Consider the following 25,573-nt stretch of genomic DNA (forward strand, 5'->3'; position numbering starts at 1 on the left):
ATTACGGGTGACTTTTTTTTCTTATTTATGGTTTCCTGTATTTTTCAAATTTTATTTTTCTACAATGAGCAGAATTCTTTTTTTAATTAGACAAAGAAAATTATTCACAACAAACTAAAACCAAAACCAAAACTTCTTCGTTTCTGATTCAAAGGAGGAAAAGGCAAGTTTACCTTCAATTTCATCATCGGAAATCAATTCATCATCAGAGCATATGTTGAGAATGTTAACCAGCATCTCTGTGACTAGATGATAAGACAAAATAACCAAAATTTTATATAATTAATAAGGTACTTTCTCTAAAATGATGTGGATATATATACATACATGTTAAATAAACATAGATAAAAATGATTTGTCATTTTGCTATTCAGAGTAGCTGTAAGGAACAGCATTAAATGCAGACCTTCAAGTTTATATAGATTTGGGGGAGATTACTTGCTCCAGTTAAAGTATGGAGTCTTTAACGATTCCATTGCATAACTACTTGATTTCATTAGACTGCTGCCAGAGCCTTTTCTTCACTGATATGCATATGAAAGGATTTCCTCCCATTTTACAAAGAAGTTAAGCCACCAGGCCTATGTACAACAGGCTTATGTATTTGCATAGCTTATTTGTATAGGTGCACAAATAAAATTCCAAGAAAAATAATTCCTATTTAAATCTCTTTATCGCTGCAGAAATCACTGAAGGAATGGTTATTTTATTGTTACTTATGTTATTTTAACATCTTGATTATAGGACGACAGCTACTTTAAATTGATATTTAGAATAAGAAAAGCATAATCAACTCGAATTACAATTTAAAAACCAATTAAGTGCCACTTAAAAATCTTTGTAGAGAACAATGAAAATAGAAAACATTTCTGATAACTTTAAGAAAAACATTTCTGAACCATCAGGGGACTCATGCAAATATAAGGGTGCTCAGTCACTAGTTAGGACAATTGATGGTCCAGATGCTTTAGTTCTCTTACCTTTTTCCCCAACAAAAGGCAAAGACCACGTGAAAACATCCATAAAGTTTGGAAGCCAGTATGGGTGTGGAGAACAGTTAAACTGCCTGATATTCATGACATTGTTTTCATATTTTAATACAGCAGCTAAAAAGGAAAAAGGAGGAAAGTCTGGCACAGAGGAAAATGACATGGCAACTGGTACACTTTGTACAGCTGTGTACCTACTACACAGAACTCAAGAACTTACTTTCCATTTATAAATTCAAGACAGATGGAAAATCTTAAAGCTCATTCTTTTAAGAATTATCCCAAGAAACAAAGTTACCCGAAGAGCTCTTATATATAATAAAAGTACAAAAGAAACTAAGCTCTGAAACTTCAAAGGGTCTTGCACAGTAACTATCTATAGAAATCTCAGATTCCACATGAGAAAAATTTCATCATAATTTCCCTTTATAGGCCAAGTGGTTACAGTTACAACTTTCCTCTGAGGGCAAACATTTCTCATTAAATGAACACAGCCTGTTTTCCTAGTCATTAGCCAGAGCCAAAGATTTTATAAACTTTTTAAGAGTTTATAACATAGCAGTTATTAATTCATAGTGGGGGATACAGATAGATGGTAAACTTGGAGCAATTTAATAAGGTTCAAAGTAGATTAAATCATCTCTGCATACAGTATGTGAAGAAAAAAATGCCCGTCTCTCCTATACACAGTTAGTATATTGCTCACACTCTATAAATGTTTAATATTAACCAGTTCATATATATATATGTTCATATATATGGCACACATACTTTGGTACCAAACTGATTTCCTTTATATTTAAAACTTTTAAAAATCCAATCCCTTAGTTTTCATCACCAGCAATGCAATGTGGTTTGCATTATTCTCTTAATTATTCTTACTATGATCATAAATAGAATAGGGTATAATAGTTCTCTAGAAATGACAGTTATAGGTCATCTCCTGATTCCTGTCTCTTTGCTTATTGCAGGATAGCCTAGTATTCTCAAAATTAAAGTCACTGGATGTTTAAAATGTACACCATAGATTATAAAGATATATGAAAATAGGATTTTCAGCTTTTAAGAAGCTTCTAATACTGGTTACAATGTACATGTCCCATTATTTTCAAGTATATGTATTTTACTTAGGTTAGATGAATATATAAATATTCAACAACTCCCTCAATCTACACAAGAAAAAGAGGTGGGAGATGGACACAAAAATAGAAATAGAGATGTTTAAAAATCATGACTTAAAGGTCTTTCATGTAACCAGTGGAATTAAGAAATGCCTGTTGGTACCAATCAGTCTAAAGAATATACAAGAAAGAAAAACAACAGTAAAAGAAAGAGAAGAAGGAAAGGGGGATAGAGTTGCCTTTTTCAAGAAAAGAGGTACTTGTGTGGTGAATAACTGAGTACCACCAGAGATGATTTTAGATGCCACATCCCCCCTCCCCCCCGGCCAAAGGTTAAGAAACAACCAAGGAAAATAAGATTGTTTCAAGGTAAAGTATGTTACCAATTATGTCAAAGCCAACAAAAACCTCAGAATCAACTGTGACTTTAACAGTTTACTAAAGGAATAATCAAGAACAAGACCAGATTAGAATATGGCAAAGAATGAATTGGCAGTTAGTAAGTTAGTAAAGTGATTGCTGATTTAGATGACATGTTTCAGATTAGCACACTGATAAATCCACTGGGCAATCAATAGACACTTTTTTTTTTTTTTTTTTTTTTGGCCAACTATGCAGCTTGCAGGATCTTGGTTCTCCGACCAGGGATTGAACCCAGGCCCCTGGCAGTGAAAGCGCCGAGTCCTAACCACTGGACTACCAGGGAATTCCCTCAATAGATACTTTTAATAGTAAGGTTAATAAAGGAAGTAAGAAGGGAAAGTCTTCATCATAGATAAGAGGACTAGGGACACTGTCCTTGAGGAAGTTTGACAACATAAGTGGCACATACCATTCATAAGGGAGGAAACGAGAACAAAAACTAAGTCTCTAATGTATTGGAAATATTAGGAAAAAGGAAATAAGAAAGAATGGAGTTAGGGAGAAGCAGAGTATTATAGGATAGCTAAGACTCAGAAAAGATTGACGAGTAGCAAAAAGAAAATATAAGACTGGAAGAGAATTTAAGTCAAAGAAATGCCTTTTTAAAATGGATAGCAAGTCACTAAGGACATCCAGAGATAACTGTTCCAGAACAGATTGAAATGAGATGTGCCATTTCATAGTCTACTCTGAAATAGAGGAAGTAGTAAATATATTGTGGACCTCTTTTAAACTTCTCTCCCAAACTGCATACACAAGATATGACTATAAAGTAATGAGACTTAAGAAACCACCAACGACAAACACACCAGACCTTATATATCAGATGAGTGTGGTCCTTTGCTGTAATCACACCAGGCACAATAACAGTAGAATGTTATAGTAGTAGAACAATTTATATTTTGACCAATGCTTTTAATATTCATTTTGATTTTTCCAACTTATCTCCAACAAGCCTATATCACAGTTATTTTAAGGACAAACTGAGGCTCAGAGAAGTATCTCATTAACTGTGAATTTAAAAGTGAAGCAGGACTAGACTAGGATTTCTGACTCCTAGCTCGGTGCTCTTATCAATATACCTTGCTGCCTTACTGTAAATTTAATCCAAAGATGCTGCCATCACTCAAAACGTTTCTGGAACTCCTCTTTTGGAATTGCCTCCAGAGCCATTTTATAAGCAACACAAGAAAAACCAGTCTCATTACCTTATAATCATACCTTGTTCCTGACCCCAAATGGTATCGTCTAGCTTGATCACTCACCTTATTCATCAGTCTTGACTCCGAATGACTTTTGGCTGTTCCAAAAATCAAATCCACCCTCAAAGGACGAAGGTTTCCCATCATTGAGGATAATCAAAAGAATGTGTCGCAGACTCTGAAGGCAATGCCAAAAGAGGAGTTCCAAAAATGTTTGAACAACGGGCAGCATTGTTGGAATAAGTGTATAACCTCCCAAGGTAACTACCTTGAAGGGACAATACTCACTTGGATATATTTGTTCTGGCATGTTTGTTTAAAAGTTCTATTATTTTATAGTCATACAACAAAATAGTTACAGAGGCATGTTACAGAGGAAGTTTTTAAGTAGACCACTGCCCTGATACAAAACTTATGAACTAGGAATCATAAAAGTTAAATTTAAAAAAATGACTAAAATAGACTAAAAGTCTTAGAAGTAGAATTTCTGGATCAAAAGGCATGTGTATATCCAATTATCTTTTTTTATATGGGAAACTGAGGTTAAGAAAGATGATATGACTGACCTAAAGTCACACTATTAGTTTCTGACAGGGCTTGGACTAAAATGAAGATTTTTCTGACTTTTTGTAGAGTATTCATTCTAACTGTATCATTTCTTAAGAGCAAAAACAGCTTAACGGACAGACATTAAAACAGTAAACAGTGACATTTTATTGAGGTACTGTTATAAGTAAATTAAATTCACCAAAACCAATAATTTATGCTGACTGTTCTAACCTGAACCTGAAGTAATTTATTCTTCTTATATTTTGATTCAGTAGTACAAATCAGACCTATTGTAATCATTATTTATACTCACAAAGAGCCCAATAATCCTTAGGAGATGAAAACCAAGCAGAAGCTTAAATTCTAAGTTTCTTGGCCTTTGTTTCAATTAAGACCCTTTTTTTTCTTATTTAAAATTTATATATATTCAGAAAATTACCTATGCACATACATATTAAACTAGAGCTCACATTTACTCACTCACAAATTCAAACTCAAATATTGCTGGTCTCCTTTACCTTTATTGTTATAGACATCTAGGTAATTGGGGGCAGAGAAAATAGTAATGAGTGATGGAAAGCCTGTCGTTTGGCTCTTCCTGTACATTCGATACCTGGAAGAGAAATGACAGCCCGTCTGTCTTGATGTTAAAGGCAAAAACTCTGCAGTGCTGTTTGGTACAGTTGGTTGTTTTTTTTGTTTGTTTGTTTTTTTGGCCACGCCACACCACAAGCAGGATCTTACTTCCCTGACCAGGGATTGAGCCCGTGCCTCCCTGCAGTGGTACGTGGAGTCTTAACCACTGGACCACCAGGGAAGTCATGGTACAGTTTTAATATAACTTACCCAGCATCTTGGGCTTCATGGGCTCTGATTATTGATAACAGATTATTGTTCTGCAAAAATTCACAAACTGCAGGGTAACTGAAAAAGAAAACACAAATCCAGAATTAAAACACTTGTTTTTTAATAGGAGGAAGGGGAAAAGTCAAGATGAAATGAGTTGAATTTGTTTCAAAATTATAGGTTTTCATTCCCACTGAACTTTTATTAATAGCTTAGCAATCATCATTCTTGTTTTTCCATGTCACTGATATTCCTCATTCCAGATCAAGGACACAGATAATAGACAACCCTAGGACAGAAGCAGAGCTCCCCCATCTTTTTTTTTTCTTAACCCACAAGAATAATAATACAACACCAAAACTTTTCTTGGTACCTTGATATAAAAAAAAGTATCACAGCAGTGTGTGTGTGTGTGTGTGTGTGTGTGTGTGTGTAGTAGGTGCTAAAAACAACACACAATTTTCAAATTGTCAAACTGTTAGAAAAGTTAAAGAACCTACTTATAGCTTCACAGGTAATATCAATATCAAGATGATATTATGCAGGAATATTTCAGGAGCAAATACAAATACTATATCCAACCTTATTCAAATGAAAGGTATGATATTTGCATCTCTCCTATCGTATTCTTTTAGCACTAGTACCTTTCTGAATGGCAAATGTTTGATACAAAGAACTGCAGAATACAAAATTATCCTGGAATTAACCAAGTGTTAATTATTTAATTTATGTTTAATCTTTCTTTCTTATTATGTTCATTAGAAAAAAATAAGTTTTAAAATAGGCTGCACATTCACGTGGCATAAAATTAAAAGATATAAAAAGTTATACAGTGAAATGTCTCCCTCCATCTTACCTCTATCTTCCAGCTACCCTGGAAGCACCCAATGTTCTTGGTTTCTTTGAGTGCCCTTTCAGAGATACCATATTCAATTTCAAGCAATTATGCACACACACATGCACACACCCCCTTTTAGAAATGTCATCAGATGGTACACATAGCTTTTTACTATGTCTTTTTTTTCACTTTAAACTAGTGATTATTCCAATCAGTATATAAAGGATTTGTTTTCTTTTTTTCATTTTTAAAAAACAGCCTCATTGCATTGTCTGGTACATTCCATTGCCTGGATGTACAAGCATTTATTTAACTAGTCTCCTATTGAACGTTTAGGTTGTTTAAAATCATCATCATAAATAATGCAACAATGAAAAACTTGTACATGCATTTTACATGTTTTCAAGTACAGTTGATTCCTATCATTTGCAGTAGCTGTGTTCTATAAAGTTGCTGCAAAAACTGAGTTAGTGAATACTGAACCAGTGCTCCTAGGGGAAATACAGGGTTACGGTTATGTGAGCCTCTGGTCACAACGTTTTCGTCAACTAATCAACACATAACCTTGTTTTATGTGTGTTTCTGTGTAAAGTCACCTTATTTAATGTACATTGTTGATTCATTAACATGGGACTCACGGCCAGCAGTGCCATAACTCATTCCTGAATGGAGCTTATATAACACATCACAGCCTTCTTGCACATAGGAACACTAGATAGCACTTCAGCAGTATGCTTGGGGCATTTTAAACAGCAAAACACCAACAAAAAATGTGGGAAATGTTTCACTAAATAGACCACAAAAAGAATACTTGCTTACAGTGTGAGAGCTGAAACAAGAGGCAGAGCCGCTGCACGTTCAGCCTCAGCTGGAACGTGCATAGGGTGGCTCAAACTTTCCGTTGCTCTGTACACTTGAATGTCTGTGAATGACTGCAAGTGTTGTGAGTACTGATTCCAGGGTTACAAATAAATCTTAGCAACTAGGCAAATTTGCAACTTAGAATTCGTGAATAATGAGGACTGACTGTATAGCCACAGGATTACATTTTAGAAGTAGAAATTCTGGAACAAAAGCCATGGCCATTTATAATTGAGAGATGTTGTCAAGCTCACTGCCATAGAAATTGCACCAGTTTACAATGTGCTAAAAATAAAAAAGTTTTATATTCTTTATTTTAAGCAATGTAAAGAGAAGTAAAATTTAAATGACTTCATCATATTAGTCACTGCTAAAGTTGGCAGAATGGAATGAAAAAAGTTTACTTAGAAGAATGTTAAAACTATGGCAAAACTGAGGCTTCCTTTTGTGTGCAGGATTTCATTTAATGAATGCATTATCTTAGGCAATTATCAAAGATTTTTCAGGGTACTAAATACAGGTATTATTTATCAGAATAAAATATTGGGATTTTTTTTAAAAATTCAGGCTTCAAACTTCCCTGAATCTCCCTAGTTTGGAGTGGCAAAGCACAATGAAAGCTCACATATGAGATTTAAGACAACAACCAACTTCCAGGAAATGTCCTGGGCTTAGTTCACAATGTCCTGTTCTTTTTATATCTTTGCCAATACCAGTGGTTCCAAAAGCTGGAGAGCTTTTTAAAAAAAATAACAGGATTCCCTTGTCTCAGGCTTACTGAATCAGAATCTCTGAGGGAAGAGCCAAGAAATCTTTATTTTAAAAAAAGTCAGGGGGCTTCCCTGGTGGCGCAGTGGTTGAGAATCTGCCTGCTAATGCAGGGGACACGGGTTCGAGCCCTGGTCTGGGAAGATCCCACATGCCGCGGAGCAACTGGGCCCGTGAGCCACAACTACTGAGCCTGCGCGTCTGGAGCCTGTGCTCCGCAACAAGAGAGGCCGCAATAGTGAGAGGCCCGCGCACCGCGATGAAGAGTGGCCCCCGCTTGCCACAACTAGAGAAAGCCCACGCACAGAAACGAAGACCCAACACAGTCAAAAATAAATAAATAAATAAATAAATAATTAAAAAAAAAAAGTCAATAGATGATGTTTGGGAACAAATAAGCTAGATCATTTAGAGTCAGACAACAATATTTAAGCACTGCAAGATGTTTTATTCAATCGTGTTCAGTACACCTAGTAAAATATAAAAAACAAAACAGAGTTTTCTGCTTTCAATTAATTAAAAAATTAAATAGAAGCCCCTGAGCTACACAAATTCAAGATACAAAATATGTAGTTAAAAATAATTTGATAAAATATGTTACAATTTCCTTTTTCTAATTTTCTAACTGAGGATTAGCTTACCTGTAAAAATAAGAGCACCCTCGGACTGTGTTGTGGGTATAGTGTTCCAAGGTCTTTTCATTGCCATAATCCTCTGAGGGATCAGACCAAAGCAGGTCACACACTGGCCCAAAGGCTGGAGGTTCTTTAAACCTGTCTAACTAGAAGACACATAAAAGCCAAAAGAAGAAAAATCATGAAAGCAAAAGAGCTTTTGGAAAATGGTATGGGTCAAAAAACACCCTTCCACCCATAAGAATGTATTAGGAGAGTGGGCAGTAAGCCCCTAAAGAATTTTCCTTTAGGAAGAAAATGAACATTTAATGAATGTAGATACAATTTTTATTTGTTTTTGGTATTAAATTTTAATAAATATCCCTATCCCAACAGTAGAAAAGGACCTCCTTACATCCTAATCTTATAAGCGGTGCTCATTTAATTTGAATGTGAAATCAATCACTATAGAAATACACTATTTATTAGAAAGACCCTGTAAAGTTTATTTCAATTGCCTAGGTGAGCCAATGTTACCATGAGAGCAGGAAGGGTTTTGCAATGGTTCTGTTCATTGTTTATCTCATTCCAATGGAGATTTCTTTATTTTAAAGAATGCTAGTTTTATTTTGCAAAAGGCTTTCATCCTTTCCATTCTATTCAGCGGAGGCATTTCAACATAAGTTATTAACTCAAGCCTTTAGCCACTGCTGCTTTGGTTAACGCATGAAAACCAAGAGAAAACAAGTAACTAGGATAACTGAATGCCAAGAAGAGGACCTCTACTAAGTGAAAGGGGAGCTTTTTATTAATACAATTGATTCAGAATTGTAAAATTCAAGATTTACTATGTAAAAGAGAAATGTTGTTTATTTAATAACAACACGGCAGCAGAAAAGGCTGTGCATACAGGCATACCCTCTTACCTTGAGGATAGTAACTTTAATTCAGAGAAAACAGTTTTACAAACAGAAAATTTTTTAGTTTCAGTACCTATATAAGAGAGGTAAGAGAATACAAGGTAGAGAAGAGAAGATGGTGATGTAGAACAATATAAGTGAAAAAAGACTGATCACCTTTTCTCAGTCATGAAGATATACAATCCTGAAAGTCATAATTACCAACTAAGGCAAGTGTAGCAATTAAACTCTATCATCTGAAATGTCAAAGTCAATGAACTTCAGAGCTGGGAGAGTCCTCAGACCATCCATTTCAACGTCCTCATTTTACAGAGAAGAAATTCTAAGAGGTTAAGTGATTTGGTAAAGGTTACACAATTAATGGCAGTACAGGGATTAGAACCCTGGCTTCCTTCCTTCCTTATTGCTGCATAATTTAAAGTTTCAGGGTTATACTCAAAATATGTTTCTAGTTGGTAAAAGCACAGACTTCATTAAAAATTAGACATTTTCTGGGCTTCCCTGGTGGAGCAGTGGTTAAGAATCCGCCTGCCAATGCAGGGGACACGGGTTCGAACCCTGCTCCAGGAAGATCCCACATGCCGCGGAGCAACTAAGCCCATGCGCCATAACTACTGAGCCTGCGCTCTAGAGCCCGCGAGCCACAACTACTGAGCCCACATGCCACAACTACTGAAGCCTGCATGCCTAGAGCCCGTGCTCCGCAACAAGAGAAGCCACCACAATGAGAAGCCTGCGCACGGCAAAGAGGAGTGGCCCCCGCTCGCTGCAACTGGAGAAAGCCCACGCGCAGCAGCTAAGACCCAATGCAGCCAAAAATAAATAAATAAAATAAATAAATTTATTAAAAAAAAATTAGACATTTTCTGGAAGATATACAGGAAAATGTTAACAGTAGTTATTGCCCAATGACAAGATCACAGGTGATTTCCATTTTCTTACTTTTAATTATCTGTATTTAAAATTTTCAGCAATAAAGACATATTAGTTGACTGTAATAAAAAACAAAATTAAAAGCATATTTACTCCATGAGACTAACGAAAGATTACTTACTTTCCGAATGTCATCTAAACAAGTAATTTCAGGTGACATTCCTCCATGTACACACAGAAACTGCTGGTTTAAGAGGGCAGCAAGAGGAAGACAGTCAAATGTTTCCATACACGCATCATATACCTGTTCAGAATATTTGATTCGACCTATCAAAAAAGGAAAAACAAAGGAAGAGAGTTAAAATTTATCATACATGAAAAAGGATATATTCCAGTTGATTATGAAGCTACTCCAAAGCCATTTGTTCCAGGCAAATTTGAAAACACAATCATCTTTGTAAAGATATTTCTGAAAAGTTGTGGATAAAGGGCAGACAAAATCTCCCTCTTTTTCTACAAGTGTGACCTTGGATTAACTTTCTAGCTCTGTTGTCCTGGAAACCTGATAAGAAGAATGTAATCAGCTGTGTTATTAGGCAACATTTCTTATGGCAAAAATTACCCAATTACCTGGCGGAAGCTATAGCTTTGGGCTTCTCTGAGTGCGGTGACTCGTAAGGTATGTCCCTCGTGGGACCCTGGAAGCTATGCCAATAAAGCTTTTACAAGAGATACTGGCACTTGTGATGCATGAGGCTTCTAAGCCAGGGTAGCTCCCTAATCTGCCCAATGTGGATACTGTTTCCTTGCACCTGAGCTGTGACTAGGAGAGGGTGGGAGAAAGGGAGGCAAAAGGCAGAAGAGCTCCAGGCTGTGGCATGTGCTTCTATGAGGACTATTCCATGAAAAGGGATGCCTGATGCTGCCCTTCCTGAACTGTACTCTTCTAGGACAGATGCCATGTATGCCCCATGGTCTCTCGTGAGTCTGAATATTTTGTTGGGTCTAAAAAGACTTCCTGGTGGTAATGAAGATATATAAATAGAAACTGAAGTTTTGGGCGTCATCAATAAGATGTCAATAATATTTTTGCTCATGATTTTTAAGGTCTTCAAGCAAATTATGTCCAGATTTTATTTTATGTAAAAACGTTCATCTCAGTGAACTGTATTTTGATGTGGTTGTCATTTTGAGGCTACAGAACAAAAAAACACTCCAGTGGGCAGACAGTGGGTTGGTTTCCACAATTATCTAAAAAGAACAGGTCATGAAATAATAGTTGGCAGATGGCTTTAGTTTAAAGAGAAAGGGAATGTTTTCTTCTTTGGCCTTGGGTTCAAAAAGCCAATATGCTAGGAGGTGCATATTGGTGGAGACGGCCACAAGTTATACAGGTGGGCAGCCCTACAGAACTGTGAGCTCCTTCTCTTCCAAGATTCTGTGAAGATGAGACAAAGCCTACAGGGCCCAGAGAACAACACTATAGCAAGTGAGTCAGATTATCTAGTTGGTAATTATTTCTGTGTTTATTTTCTTCTTGTAATCTCCATGCTTTTAGAAAAGACATGTTCAAGTATCAGAGCCTGGTCTTGGCAAGGCTTTGGGGAATAATATGAAGGGTGATATGTCCAGATTTGGGCCAGAGTGCAGTACATGGGTAGCAGGAATGACTGGAGAGAGATCCCTAAAGGGAAGGTGTAATCAGTGGACCACACTTAAGGTGCTTCATCCCTGAAGGTGAAGACTGTCTATTGCCAATGCTGATCAGGATTTGAGGGCATTAAGGGAGGCTGTGAGTTCCTTTATAAACTTTTAGAGCATTCTGTATTACCACAAAGGCAGTTAAGATCATCTATTTCACAATATATGCTAACTCTATTATGACATCCAAGTTAATAAGAGCCATGTCTTCTGCATCTTCGTATCTCCTTGCAATTACATGCTTATATTCTGCTTTGTATCTGAGCACTACACGTTTGGCTATCTCAGAAGTACACCCAGCACTGGCCAAAAAAGTGTGTTAAAGGAAAAAAAATCAAGGGAAAAAAACCCTTTCATTTGTGGCCAGTGATTGACTTTTTCTCCTGTAAATCCATGGAGCCAGAGTTCCCCCTGTTGCCAACATCAATAAGGAATTCCTTTGTAAGCGTCCTAAGGTTGCATATAGGCAGGGATTTTAATTAGTTATTAATTCATGCTCCAAATACTATTTTACATCAATAAAATGCCTTTCAACCCAAAGAATGACTCAGAAGAGTTCCTTAGCCTACTTCCAGAAGTCTACCAAGTCTGGAGAAAGACAGAAAGTAATACAGTGTCTTAATCCATTTTGTAAATTAAAACAGGAAGTCACAAATCAAATTAAACAAAGCACACAACCAACATGGGTTACAGAATGTTACCATTTTTATTTTCTTAAAGTTTATGAATATGTATATAAATACCAACATTTTTATTTTCTGAGGGATTAGATTGAAGATGACTTAGTTTAGCTGTATTTTCTAGGATGGATATATAATCCTTGTATAGTAATATTTATTATTATATCACCTTTATTATTGAAATCTGTTGAAGGCTCACAATGTACCTGTGCCATCAATGAGTTAAGTGTTCAACACAGTGGAATGGAGTCTGGAACCTGACTGCTTGGATTCGAACCTCAGCTCCGCCACTTACTAGCAATAGTACTTTGGACGAATTACTTGACTCTCTGTGCCTTTACTTCCTCATCTATAATATAGGCCTAATAATAATACCCACCTACATTACAAGGTTGCTGTGAGGATTAAATGAATTCACGTATGTAAAATGCTTTGAATAATGTGTGGCACAAAGTTGGTTCTATATAAGTGTTAACCAATAAAATTACCTTATTTTATCCTCACTGAAACCCTGTGAAGTAGGTACATTACTTTCATTAAAAAGCTGAGGAAACTGGGCTCACTTGTCCAAAGGTGCAACTAGTAAGTGGCAGAACTGGAACTTGAACCTGTTCATGCTCTTAACATGATGCAATACTCCTCCCAATCATTATTTTTAAATTAAATATTTAGTAGGAGAATCTAAAGAGCCAAATATATAATTACCAAAGGTTAAATTAGCTGACTCAAGTGTTTTATTTTCATGATAAATTGTAAGATATATCCCATAATGAAGGAAACATGCACCTCAGTCATAGGATCACACTGATACAAGTTCTAACTAGTATCAATAATATAACATTAACAAAACAAAATTCTCAACAATATTCTTTGAAAGTAATTTTGAGAGTCAGCACTATTTGCAGGAAACCATGACCCGGTCTAAAAAGTGATGATATATTTGTTTTAATTTTTATTTGCTTTCATTATTTTTTTAAAACAAAGGTAATAGGTTCAAAAAAAAAGAAAGGTTCAGAATTAGTGCCTCCTCCCCCTCTTTGCAGGTAACTAGCTTCCTGGGTGTCTTTATAAAGATATTCTACGCATACATATGCAGATATGTATATTTATTCCATTTTCACAACATTCTTTTGTTTTTTTAGATAAATGTAGAATATGTACACTGTTTTCACTTGCTCTTTGGACTTCTCTTTTTTTATAAATTTATTTATTTTATTTTATTTATTTTACTTTTGACTGCGTTGAGTCTTCGTTGCTGCACGCGGGCTTTTCTGTGGTTGCAGCGAGCGGGGGCTACTCTTCGTTGCGGTGTGCAGGCCTCTCACTGCGGTGGCTTCTGTTGTTGCAGAGCATGGGCTCTAGGCACGCGGGCTTCAGTAGTTGTGGCTCACGGGCTCAGTAGTTGTGCCGCACAGGCTTAGTTGCTCCGCTGCTCGAACCCGTGTCTCCTGCATTGGCAGGTGGATTCTTAACCACTGCGCCACCAGGGAAGCCCCTTTTTGGACTTTTTTTTTCTTTTTTGGCTGTGCTGTGCAGCACGAGGGATCTTATTTCCCGGATCAGGGATTGAACCCAGGCACCTGGCAGTGAGAGCACGGAGTCCTAACCACTGCACCGCCAGGGAATTCCCGTTTTTTGGACTTACTAACATATTTTGGAGATCATGCCACATTGTTATATGAAGAGTTTTGCTATTTTTTTAGTATCTATATAATATTTCACTTTATGGATATACCACAATCTAACCACACCAATCTCTTGCTACTATAAGTAATGAACAATGGCAAACATTTATTTCAAAAAAAACAAAAAATCAACCTGTCATAACAATACTGTTTTCATTAGCAAAATTACAGGAGTTTCTGGAACCTCCTGTAATTTCAGTAAGCTGTTTAACTACACATCAAAAAAGAGGCCCTTGGAAATAAGAAATTAATTTACTTTAGAAATATGGACCCAGAGCTATGAGATGGAATCATAAAACCACTAGGTTTCTTGCTTTCCAAGTATATAACAATAAAGAAATGTTTTTGCAAAGATAAATGATATGTCAAAAATTAACTGTTATACTTTGCTACTCAAATTATCTCTGGATTTAAAAGAAATAAAAAAAAAATCTCTGCAATATAAAGCACTTTAAAACTTGATATAAGAAAAGAAAAGCCTCCACCTGCCCCTCCTAGAAATATTAACAAGATTGCAGCTGCACAATTTGGAACTAAGCATCACTTAACAGTAATTATAAGGTGCTGATTCTAAATGCCGCAGTGGCCCTTTAAGAAAGATCAGCTTATCAGTAAAAACACTCATGCAAAGTGGCACACATGCTCTTTCCTTATATAGGAACAACATTTGAAATTGTACTTGAATTTGTGTGCTTATTCCAAGATTTATTAACATTTCAGATGCAGCATTAGAATGAAACAGGAGTATCTTGGCAGATACGAGAAAAAGAAAGAAACGTGGTTTAACTAAATTAAAGCATGTGAAAAGCAAAGAAAAACCTGAGATAAGAAATCCTGTGCAGGGGCTTCCCTGGTGGCGCAGTGGTTGAGAGTCTGCCTGCCGATGCAGGGAACACGGGTTCGAGCCCTGGGCTGGGGAGATCCCACATGCCGCGGAGCGACTAAGCCCATGAGCCACGGCTACTGAGCCTGCGCGTCTGGAGCCTGTGCTCCGCAACAAGAGAGGCTGTGATAGTGAGAGGCCCGCGCACCGCGATGAAGAGTGGCCCCCACTTGCCGCAACTGGAGAAAGCCCTCGCACAGAAACGAAGACCCAACACAGCCAAAAAATAAATATAAATAAATAAATTAATTTAAAAAAAAAAAAAAAAAGAAATCCTGTGCAAAATGACACACTCAAAATGTTTCCCAAACCTATTGTTCTATCTTCTGAAAACAGTCTGAACCAATTATACTAATCAAAAAAAGAACTCTGAAAAAACAGAGGAAGAATTAGATAGAATGTTACCGAAAAAACATGAATCTTAATTCAGAGGCATCCATTCACAGCTTTTTCTTCATTATTTATCTATTGCTAAATATTGAGCATTCCAGGGCCTTTGTTAACTGCTTGATAGGCACTGTTTAATTTTCCCAGGTAAAGAAATAGAGGTGTAATGAGGACCACCCTAATATTTGGCTTAGAAAAACAATGCAAAATATTTCCAATTTTTAAAGTACTTGGTGAAGTGGTTCTCAAATGACAAACAGTAGATACTTTCCAAGCCTCTGGAAGAGGTGTTCTTAACCAGCAGTGTGCTACAGAATTACCTGGGATGCTTTAAAAAGCCTTTTAAATGCTTGGGCCCCAAATGGATAATTTGAAAGTTACCAGTTTAAAAAATTGTTATAACAGTATTACATAGTGGTGATGAAAAGCTAATTCAAGGAGTCCTATGGGAAGATAAAAAATTAAAAGTACTAGTCCTCCTGATCCAGCTCCCCACAGGTAATCACTGGTCCCAAGTACTTCTGCACCTTATATATTTTTAATTTACAAAGGAGATCACACTATACGTGTTCTGCAAATGGCTTCCATCACCTAACAATATATCTGAACAGCTCTCCATATCAGTACATCTAGATCCACCTTGATCTTACAACAGCTGCCTAGCATTCCATTTTTTAGATGTATTATCCCTTATTTAAGCAGTCCTTTATTGACATTTAGATTCTTTTTTTTTTTTTTTTTCTATTACAATTAACACTATAATGAACATCCGTATCTTCTTATCTTTTTGAGTATATAGTGTGGTAGGCAGAATTCTAAAATGACCTGCAATGACCTATACCTTTGTATAATCTGTGCCCCTTTGAGTGGGTGGAACTTGGAAATACATTGAGATTCCCATGATTATGTATCATTATTGCAAAAGGGAGATTCTCCTGGGTGGGCCTGACCTAATCAGGTGAGCCTCTGAAAAGCAGAGGGTTTTCTCCAGCTCGCTGATCACAGAAGAGGAAGGCAGAGAGATGCATTTGGGCTCTAGAAACTGAGAGCAGTCTCTAGCCAACAGCTAGCAGGAAAATAGGGACCTTAATCCCACAGTCAATAAGGACCACCAACAACTAGTGAGCTTGGAAGACACCAAGCTCCAAATGAGAACACAGCCCTTGGTGACACCTTAATTTTGGCCCAGTGAGACCCTGAGCAGCAAATTTAGCCATACTGTGCCTGGACTTCTGACCTGCAGTAACTGTGAGATAACAAATGTGCTGTTTTAAGCAGCTAAATTTGTGGTAATTTGTTATGCAGTATTAAAAAAAAAAGATACAGGGCTTCCCTGGTGGTGCAGCGGTTAAGAATCCACCTGCCAATGCAGGGGACACGGGTTCGAGCCCAGGAAGATCCCACATGCTGCGGAGCAACTAAGCCCGTGCGCCACAACTGAAGCCTACGCGCCTAGAGTCCGTGCTCCACAACAAGAGAAGCCACCGCAATGAGAAGCCCGTGCACCGCAACGAAGAGTAGTCCCCGCTCTCTGCAACTAGAGAAAGCCTGGGTGCAGCAACAAAGATCCAACGCAGCCAAAAATAAATAAAAATAAAAATAAATTAATTTTTAAAAAAAAGATACAATCTGCATGATAAATTCTTAGAAGCCAAACTGCTGGGTCAGAAATTTTTACGGATATTCCAAAATTACTCTTCAACTATTTTACACCAATTTAAACACTCACCAACAGTAGATCTAATTTTTTTTAAACTTCCTGGTTAATTACTGATTTAAAGTGTTTATTTCAATAAGTTCCAAGGCCTGGAATGATCTATATCTTGCCCATTTGTAGCTGACTTTTCTCTCAGAGGGAGTTTTAAGTGTTCACACTCTAAAATTTCTTTCAGTAAGAAAGACCTTTCCTTCCAGGCGTTACTAGGAGGAAGGCTGTCATCACAACTGCTAACTCTAATGTAGGAAGCTACTGGTAACAAGAGTTAATATGAGCATTGGGAACATTCTCAAATCGTTTCTCAAATTGTAAGCAGAGGGATTTTGTGGCAGCTGAATAAACTCTGAGTCTCTGAAAACAAATTTAAAAGTTTTTATCAACTTTGAATATTCTTTTGGTAATAAAACTTCAAATATAATATATTCCTCCAAGATGATAATCTGAAGAGAAATCTGAATAGGACACAAAGTAAAATCCATGATCAAAATATCAATTATATGAACAATAAAGGTGGTTTTTTTTTGGCCACACCACATGTCAGGTGGGATCTTAGTTCCCTGACCAGGGATGGAACACTTGCCCCATCGCAGTGGAAGTGCAGTCTTAACCAGTCGACCGCCAGGGAAGTCCCAAAGCATTTTTATATATTCAGGATTATGGGGGGAAAGAGGTAGACTTTAGAGCTTGACAAGAGATTATTTTAGCTTTCTTATTTTATAAAGAATATACTAACACTTCAGAAATCAAAAAAGGTATAATTCTGTTTTTTATTTCAGTATTTTCCTTTCACTATAACAATACAAAAATTCCATGTAGTATAAACTGATATATAATTTTTTTGAGTGCTAGAGTATGTACCAAAAGTCTTTAAAATGTTCATGCCCTGACACCTAGTAATTCTTTTCTGAGAGTCTATCCTAAAGATATAAATCACAAAGGATCATTCATTCAACAATTTAATTCAACCAATATTTGTTAAGCATCTACTATGACTTATTAGATAGATAGTGTTCTGGAAGAACAACAGAGAACAAAACACGTCCCTGCTGTCATGCAGCTTAAATTCTGGTGGGAGAGAAAGACAATAAATAAATAAATATATTAAAAATATATAAATTTTATATATATAGGATATATTAAAAATTCAGGTATTGATAGATACTATGGGGGAAAAAAGCAGGGTATGAGAATAAAGTGATGAGATTTTAATTTAGAAAAAGCAACCAGGGAAGAAAATCTCTGAGGCTATGACACGAATGAAGTAAGGATGTAGGTCTTCTAAGCAGATAGACACCTGGGGAAACAAGATGATAAGTGCAAATGTCCTGAGGCAAGTTCTCCCAAACAAGCCCAATATAGTCACCATCATGCTGCATGTTACTTAGAGCCAATTGTGAGTACCTAGATTCTGGTCAAAGAAATCTGTGACGTTTTTGTTTTTGTTTTTGCTTTGCCTCACGGCTTGAGGCTTTGCAGGATCTTAGTTGGGCCTCGTGGAAGTGGAAGTGGAAGCACGGCATCCTAACCACTGGACCACCAGGGAATTCCCTGTTTTTGTTTTTTTAAATCAGCTTGTAATGTTTTGAGTTTCAAAAAAATTCTACCTTTAATAATAAATTCTGGGCTTCCCTGGTGGCGCAGTGGTTGAGAATCCGCCTGCCAATGCAGGGGACACGGGTTCGAGCCCTGGTCCGGGAAGATCCCACATGCTGCGGAGCAACTGGGCCTGTGAGCCACAACTACTGAGCCTGCGCGTCTGGAGCCTGTGCTCCGCAACAAGAGAGGCCGCGATAGTGAGAGGCCCGTGCACCGCGATGAAGAGTGGCCCCTGCTTGCCGCAACTGGAGAAAGCCCTTGAACAGAAACGAAGACCCAACACAGCCAAAAATAAATATAAATAAATAAATAAATTTATTTAAAAAAAAAAATAATAATAATAATAAATTTTTTTTTTACTATTAGTATTATTTATAGTTGGAATCAACCTAAGTGTCCTACAGTTGCTACTAAATTGGCCACACACATGATAGTACATTCACAAGATGGAATACTTTAAAAACATTAATATTATATTTTAAAGTCATGTTAAAAAATATTTAATAAAATGGAAAAATGTTATTACATAACATGAAAAGAGCAATTTATTAAACAGTACATATACTATGAGCCCAATTTTATTGCAAAAATATATACAGTTGGCTTTCCATATCCACAGGTTCTGCATCCATGGATTCAACCAACTGAGGAACTAAAATATTTGGGGGAAAAAAAATTCCAGAAAGTTCCAACATGCAAAACTTAAATTTGCAGTGGGCCAGCAACTATTTACATAATATTTACATTGTATTTACAACTATTTACATAGCATTTGTATTAGGTATTATGAATAATCTAGAGATGACTTAAAGTATACAGGAGAATGTATGAAGGTTATATGGAAATACTACACCATTTTAGATAAGAGACTTGAGAATCTGCGGATGTGGGTATCTGTGGGGGTCCTGGAACCATTCCTGGGACATCAAGGGAGGATTGTATGGATATAGATATATCTGAACTATTTCATGATAGGTTTTTATGTATACAGAAAAGAATAGAAGACTATATACCAAATAGTGAGATAATAGTGATTAATTTTAAGTGGTGTAATTGTGGACAATTCATATCTTTGGACTTCTTAACGTTTTCCAAATATCCTAAATGTATTACTTATAGACCCGGGGGGATACTCAAAAGTTATTTTCAAAACAAGTGTTAAAAAGTGGAATCTAGGTTCTCACCAGAAAACAAAACAAAACAAAACAAAAACAGAACAGGAAGCATTTGAGGTCCATTAGTTTCTTTTCTTTGTGTTTAATTCGCTGGGACTGGCTAAAGGATAACTTAAAAAGTTCTGGAGGAGTGATTATACTTACATTCCTGTTTGAAGGTGAAATATTCTGTAAGATGCCTGCATTCATGATTTCCTCGAAGCAGAAACAATGTTTTGGGATGATTAATCTTTAAACTCCATAAAAACAGCACACACTACAAGACAAACACAAGGATAAAATTTTTATTTTTGACCACAATAGCACATAAAGACAATTTATACAGATTCAAATGACTTGTTATAATGGCGTACCTCATTGACATTCCCAAGTTGAAACATGAAGAATTCCAGCTTTTGAGTGTGTTGTGCTGTTGCCCTAGAATTTGTCTTTTTTGTTGTTTTTGGTTTTGTGGGTTTTTTTTTTTTTGGCTGCGCCACATGGCATGTGGGATCTTAGTTGCCGGACCAGGGATTGAACCCGTGCCCCCTGCAGTGGAAGCTCAGAGTCCCAACCACTAGACCTCCAGGGAACTCCCTGCCCTAGAATTTGAAAGAATGTAAGAGAGTAGCCTTCATAGAAATCTCTTCTTAATTTCTGTTCCCATGTTCCATCCAAATATCTAGATCTCTATGATAAAGTCACCCACACACATACCTTAGTCCTAAAACCTGTATTTTATTTAGTGGAGAAACAGTAGAGACATTTCCACTAAAATCAGGAACAAGGCAAGGATATCCACTAATACCACTACTATTCAACACTGTACTAGAGGTATTAGCCAACTGAATTAGACAAATCAGTTAGAGGCTTAAGAATGAGTAAAGAAAAAAAAAAACTATCTCTATTTGCAGATGATATAATAGCATACCTGATAAACTCCAGAAAAATCAATGATACAACTAACTAAACTAATAAAAAATCCAGTAACATGGAAGGATATAAAATTAACATACAAAATCAGTAGCCTTCATATACACAAACAATAAGTGGGACACAATGGTAGACAAAACTCCATTTACAATAGCAGCAAAGAAGATTAACTACACAGGAATAAATTTAACAAGAAATGTACAAAACTCATACCAGGAAAAAGTTAAAAAAAACACTCCTGAAAGACACAAAAGTAGACATGAACAAATGGAAAGACATTCCCTGTTTTTGGATAGGATGATTCAGCATTAAAAGATTACAGTTCTTGGGACTTCCCTGGCAGTCCAGTGGTTAAGCCTCTGCGCTCCCACTGGAGGGGGCGAGGGTTCCATCCCTGGTCGGGGAACTAAGATCCCACATGCTGCACAGCGCAGCCAAAAAAAAAGAAAAAAGAAAAGATTACAGTTCTTCCTAGTTTATAAACCCATTACATTTCCCATAAAAATACCATAAGCTATTTTATGGAGTTAGACAAGTTGATAATAAAATTTATATGGCAAAATAAACATGTAAGAACAGCCAGGAAACAGCCAGAAAAACACTGAAAAAGATGGTTAAAACTTACTATAAACTTTCTAAATTAAAATAGTGGTCCTGGCACATATGTAGATAAACATACCAGTGGAATAAAATGCGTCAGAAATTAATGCACGTACATATAAAAATTTGAGATATAAGAAAGGTGGCATCCTAAATCACTGGAGAAATGATGAGCTTCTTAATAAATGTCTCTGGGACAACTGGTGCTATTTCAAAAAAAAAAGTTCCATCCATATCTCACATAATGAATAATAACAAATGGATAAGGGATCTAAATATCAAAATGCAACCATACAAGTTCTAGAAGAAAACATGTAGGTGAGTTTTCTTTAGCCTTAGTGTAGGGAAAAACTTTAAAACTAATGACTAAAAGTCCAAAGGCAAAAAAAGAAAAGATGGGTAAGTTTGACTATATAAAAATAATTTGCATGGTATAAAACAATTTGGCAAGAGCTGACAAAACCACATATACATTTAACTTTTGACCACATCTAGGAGCCTACCCTGAAGATACACTTCCAACAATAAGAAAATACATACACACAGGTTGCAGTGTTGTTTGTAAGTAACAGCAAAATATTTGAAACAACCTAAATGACCATACAAAGGAGAGAGGCTGAGCAAATTATGATACATCCACACAATGAAGTACTATGAAGCTATGAAAAAACACGTGAGAAAGATCTCTCTATAAACTGATTTGGGGCAATTTCTAGGATACACTGTTAAGAAAAAAGCAAAATGAAAGAGTATCTACAGTATGCTACTGTTTATGTAATAAAGAAGGGGTATAAGAAAAACATATATTAGCTGCTCATTTGTGCATAAGAAATAAGGGAAGGATAAATCATAAACTAAAGAGACTGGTTACCTAGAGCAGGCATAGAGGAAATGGGTGGAAAGAAGTGGGGACTGGGAACAGGTTAGGAGGGATGAGGCCGGAGTGACACTTCTCAAAGCATACCTCTTTGGATAGGTTTGACCTCTAGAACCACAGTAATTAAAATTATTTGGGTATTAAAATTACTCAAAATTAGTATTTAAATCAACCAGTATGTGATAGAAACCCCAAATATAATATGAACAGTAACAAATGAGCCTAACTGTATTATAAACGGATAACAAAGTAACAAAGAAAGGGACGGGATGGGGGAGAATAAACCAAGTTATATATGTATATAATATATAATATATATATATACACACACTATATATAACCAAGATACATACATACATATATATATATATATATATATATATATATATATATATAGTGTATGTGTGTGTGTGTGTATATATATATATATATACACGCATACATATATATCTCCTAGCTCCTGCTGAGAGGGCCTAGGACCTCAAAATCACTATGTGTATTGATTTGGGGATTACAAATAAATTTTAGTAGGGAGGCATATATACAAATACAGAATCCGTGAATAATGAAAATCAATCATATAGTCTAATCATGAAATATACATATCTCATTCATATACAGCTTCAAAACATAAGCAAAAATTGACAGGACTATTGTGAGAAACAGATAAATCAATAACTGTAGCTGGAGATTTTGACGCAAACCCAAAAGTAAATCATAGTTCAAGCAAACAAAAATAATCAAACTTATAGAGAACAAGTGAACAAGTACAGAATGCATTATTTTCAAGTATATATGGGATAGTCACAAATATCTACTGGGTACCACAATAAATTCCAAAGGGAGTCTCAATAAATTCCAAAGAATGAATATTATTCAGATTATGTTCTCTAATTAAATTACACTAATTAGAATCAGTAACAAAATACTAACTCTAAAAAAAATCCCACATGACTGGAAACAAAAAACATACTGTTTCATTGTCTTAGGGTTTAAAGATAATTCTTTAAAAAATGCTGAATGATAATAAAAAAAATACATGTCAAAATCTGTGGGACCCAGATAAAGCAGCACTTAAAGGGCAATGTACATTAATAAGTACATTTATTTTTTAAAACAGATATGCAAATATGTTTGTATATGCTTAATCTATCTCTGAAATGTCATACAGGAAACTCTTAACAGGGATTGTATGGGTGGAATGGCTAATATATGAGAAGATGCTCAGTGTCATTAGTAATTAAAGAAATATTAATTGAAATGACAATAAGATACTACTTTATCATTTTGGTAAATATTAGAAAATGAGATAAAACCAAATTCTGGAAGAGGGACATGAGGAAATATGAACTCTTAGGTGCTACTGGTAGGAGTATAGACTGGTACAGCTGTTCTGAAGAGTGATCTGCAATAATCAGTTCAAGTATTATATGAAGGTAAGTACCCTTTTCCCTAGCAATCCCACTCTTGTTCATAAACAATAGAGAAACTAAAACATGGGACCATAAGTGGATTTATATAAGGGTGTGCCTCACAGCAGTGTTCATGATAGAAAGAAACTGGAGGCAACCTAGTGTCCACCACTGAGAACAGAGAACTAAAATGTCATAGATGTATACTATGGGATACTATGGAGCAGACAGAAACCCAGATAGATCTTAAAAACATACTGATATGTAAAAACCTAAATCAACAGAAAGAGAGCTACAGCAGTGATTCTCAGGGTGGTCACATTCATCTCAAAGTGTGGTACATCAGCATCACACAGGAACTTGTTAGAATATACATTCTCAGGGTCTATCCCAGACCTAAAGAAATTCTGGGGTGGGGTCCAGCAATCTGTTTTTGAACAAGCCCTGAAGGTAATTATGATGCATGCTAAAGTTTGAGAACGACTGAATAGCACCATAACATTTATGTAAAATTAAAATATTTTCCCACAAAAATGTTATATATTAAAAAATTAATAATAATATATGTATTCTGAGGCATATACTAAATACAATAGAAACATGTATAGTTGGGAGAGGGAGTAAGGAAAATAGAGGTCACAGATAAGAAAAACAAAACAAAATAATAGAGGGACTTAGAAAAGACTAGTAATAAATGTGCCATGACCTTAAGAGCTTAATTCAACCAAGATTTCCCACCTTTCTGAAAGGAAAGACTTCAAAATCCTGAATCCAAATGCTTCTCAAAATGCCTACTCTAAGTCACCAACATCTCCTGCCTATGCTTACTGGATGAGATTACTAACTAGTCTTTCTGGGCTCCCATAGTCAGTCCACCATGTAACAGCCAGAGTAATTGTTTTAAAACATAAATGTGAATATATCACTGCCATGCTTAACAAACAAATAAACAAACAAAAAAGCTCTAATGGCTTCCCACTGCATTCAGAATAAAACCCAAACTCTACCAGGGTTTACAAGGCCTGACATCATGTAAACCCTGCCTATGTCTCTGATACACTGTCTACATTTTCCCCTTACTCATTCTGTCTAGCCATGCTGACCTTGTTTCTATTCCTGGGCTGCCTTAGGCTTGCTCCTTCCTCAGAGCTTTTACACTTGATATGCCCTTTGCCTGGAATGTACTCACCCCCCCCTCCATCTACGCATGGCTCATTCCCTCAGGTCATTCAAGTTTTCGTTCAAATATTACCTCTTCAGATAGGACTTCCCTGATCTCCAACTAAATTAGCTACTCCTGTCCCCCTTTTGTCCCCTCCCCTGATTTGATTTTCATAGACACTAAGCAAATATAAGATGCCATCTCTCTCACTAGAAAACACAATAGGGACTTCCCTGGTGTCGCAGTGGTTAAGACTCCGCGCTCCCAATGCAGGGGGCCCGAGTTCCATCCCTGGTCAGGAACTAGATCCCACATGCATGCCACAACTAAGAAGCCTGACTGCCGCAACTAAGGAGCCCACCTGCCACAACTAACACCCGGCACAACCAAATAAATAAATAAATATATTTTTTTTAAAAAACAGAACAATAAAGGACTTGGCTTTGCTTGTTTATCTCCACATCCCCAGAATTTAACAATGTCTCTCAACTTAGGTACTATTAACAAGCATAATTCTTTGTTGCAGGATGTTCTGTATTCCTGAACCCTGCTCATTAAATGCCAGTAGAACTTCACAATTATTGTGACAAACCATTCATATGTCATTGTACATAATTATGAGTACATCTGCAGTATAGTTTCTCAAAAATGAAATTGTTGGATCAAAATAATGTACATTTTGAGACAGACCGTGCAAAATAAACATTATAAAATGTAAATATATAGACACATACAAATATAATTGGATGGCTTTTTTCTTTTTTGTGTTGACTTTCGTTTTC

General features: G+C 36.2%; 1 protein-coding gene across 5 annotated transcripts in view; it reads right to left on the reverse strand.

Annotated features, from left to right (window-relative positions):
• PPP3CC (protein phosphatase 3 catalytic subunit gamma) overlaps window positions 1-25,573 on the reverse strand; it is an 89,803-nt gene that overhangs the window by 20,014 nt on the left and 44,216 nt on the right. For all 5 annotated transcript variants that reach the window (XM_059926929.1, XM_059926926.1, XM_059926928.1 and 2 more), the window contains exons 4-10: window positions 19,973-20,084; window positions 10,186-10,331; window positions 8,239-8,378; window positions 5,131-5,208; window positions 4,803-4,897; window positions 981-1,106; window positions 174-245 (exon numbers count right to left, since the gene is read on the reverse strand). In XM_059926929.1, coding sequence (XP_059782912.1) covers window positions 174-245; window positions 981-1,106; window positions 4,803-4,897; window positions 5,131-5,208; window positions 8,239-8,378; window positions 10,186-10,331; window positions 19,973-20,084 — 769 coding nt within the window. The remainder of the gene's footprint in view (window positions 1-173; window positions 246-980; window positions 1,107-4,802; window positions 4,898-5,130; window positions 5,209-8,238; window positions 8,379-10,185; window positions 10,332-19,972; window positions 20,085-25,573) is intronic.

Source organism: Balaenoptera ricei, chromosome 6 (assembly GCF_028023285.1).
Source record: "Balaenoptera ricei isolate mBalRic1 chromosome 6, mBalRic1.hap2, whole genome shotgun sequence".
NCBI classification, from domain to species: Eukaryota; Metazoa; Chordata; class Mammalia; order Artiodactyla; family Balaenopteridae; genus Balaenoptera; species Balaenoptera ricei.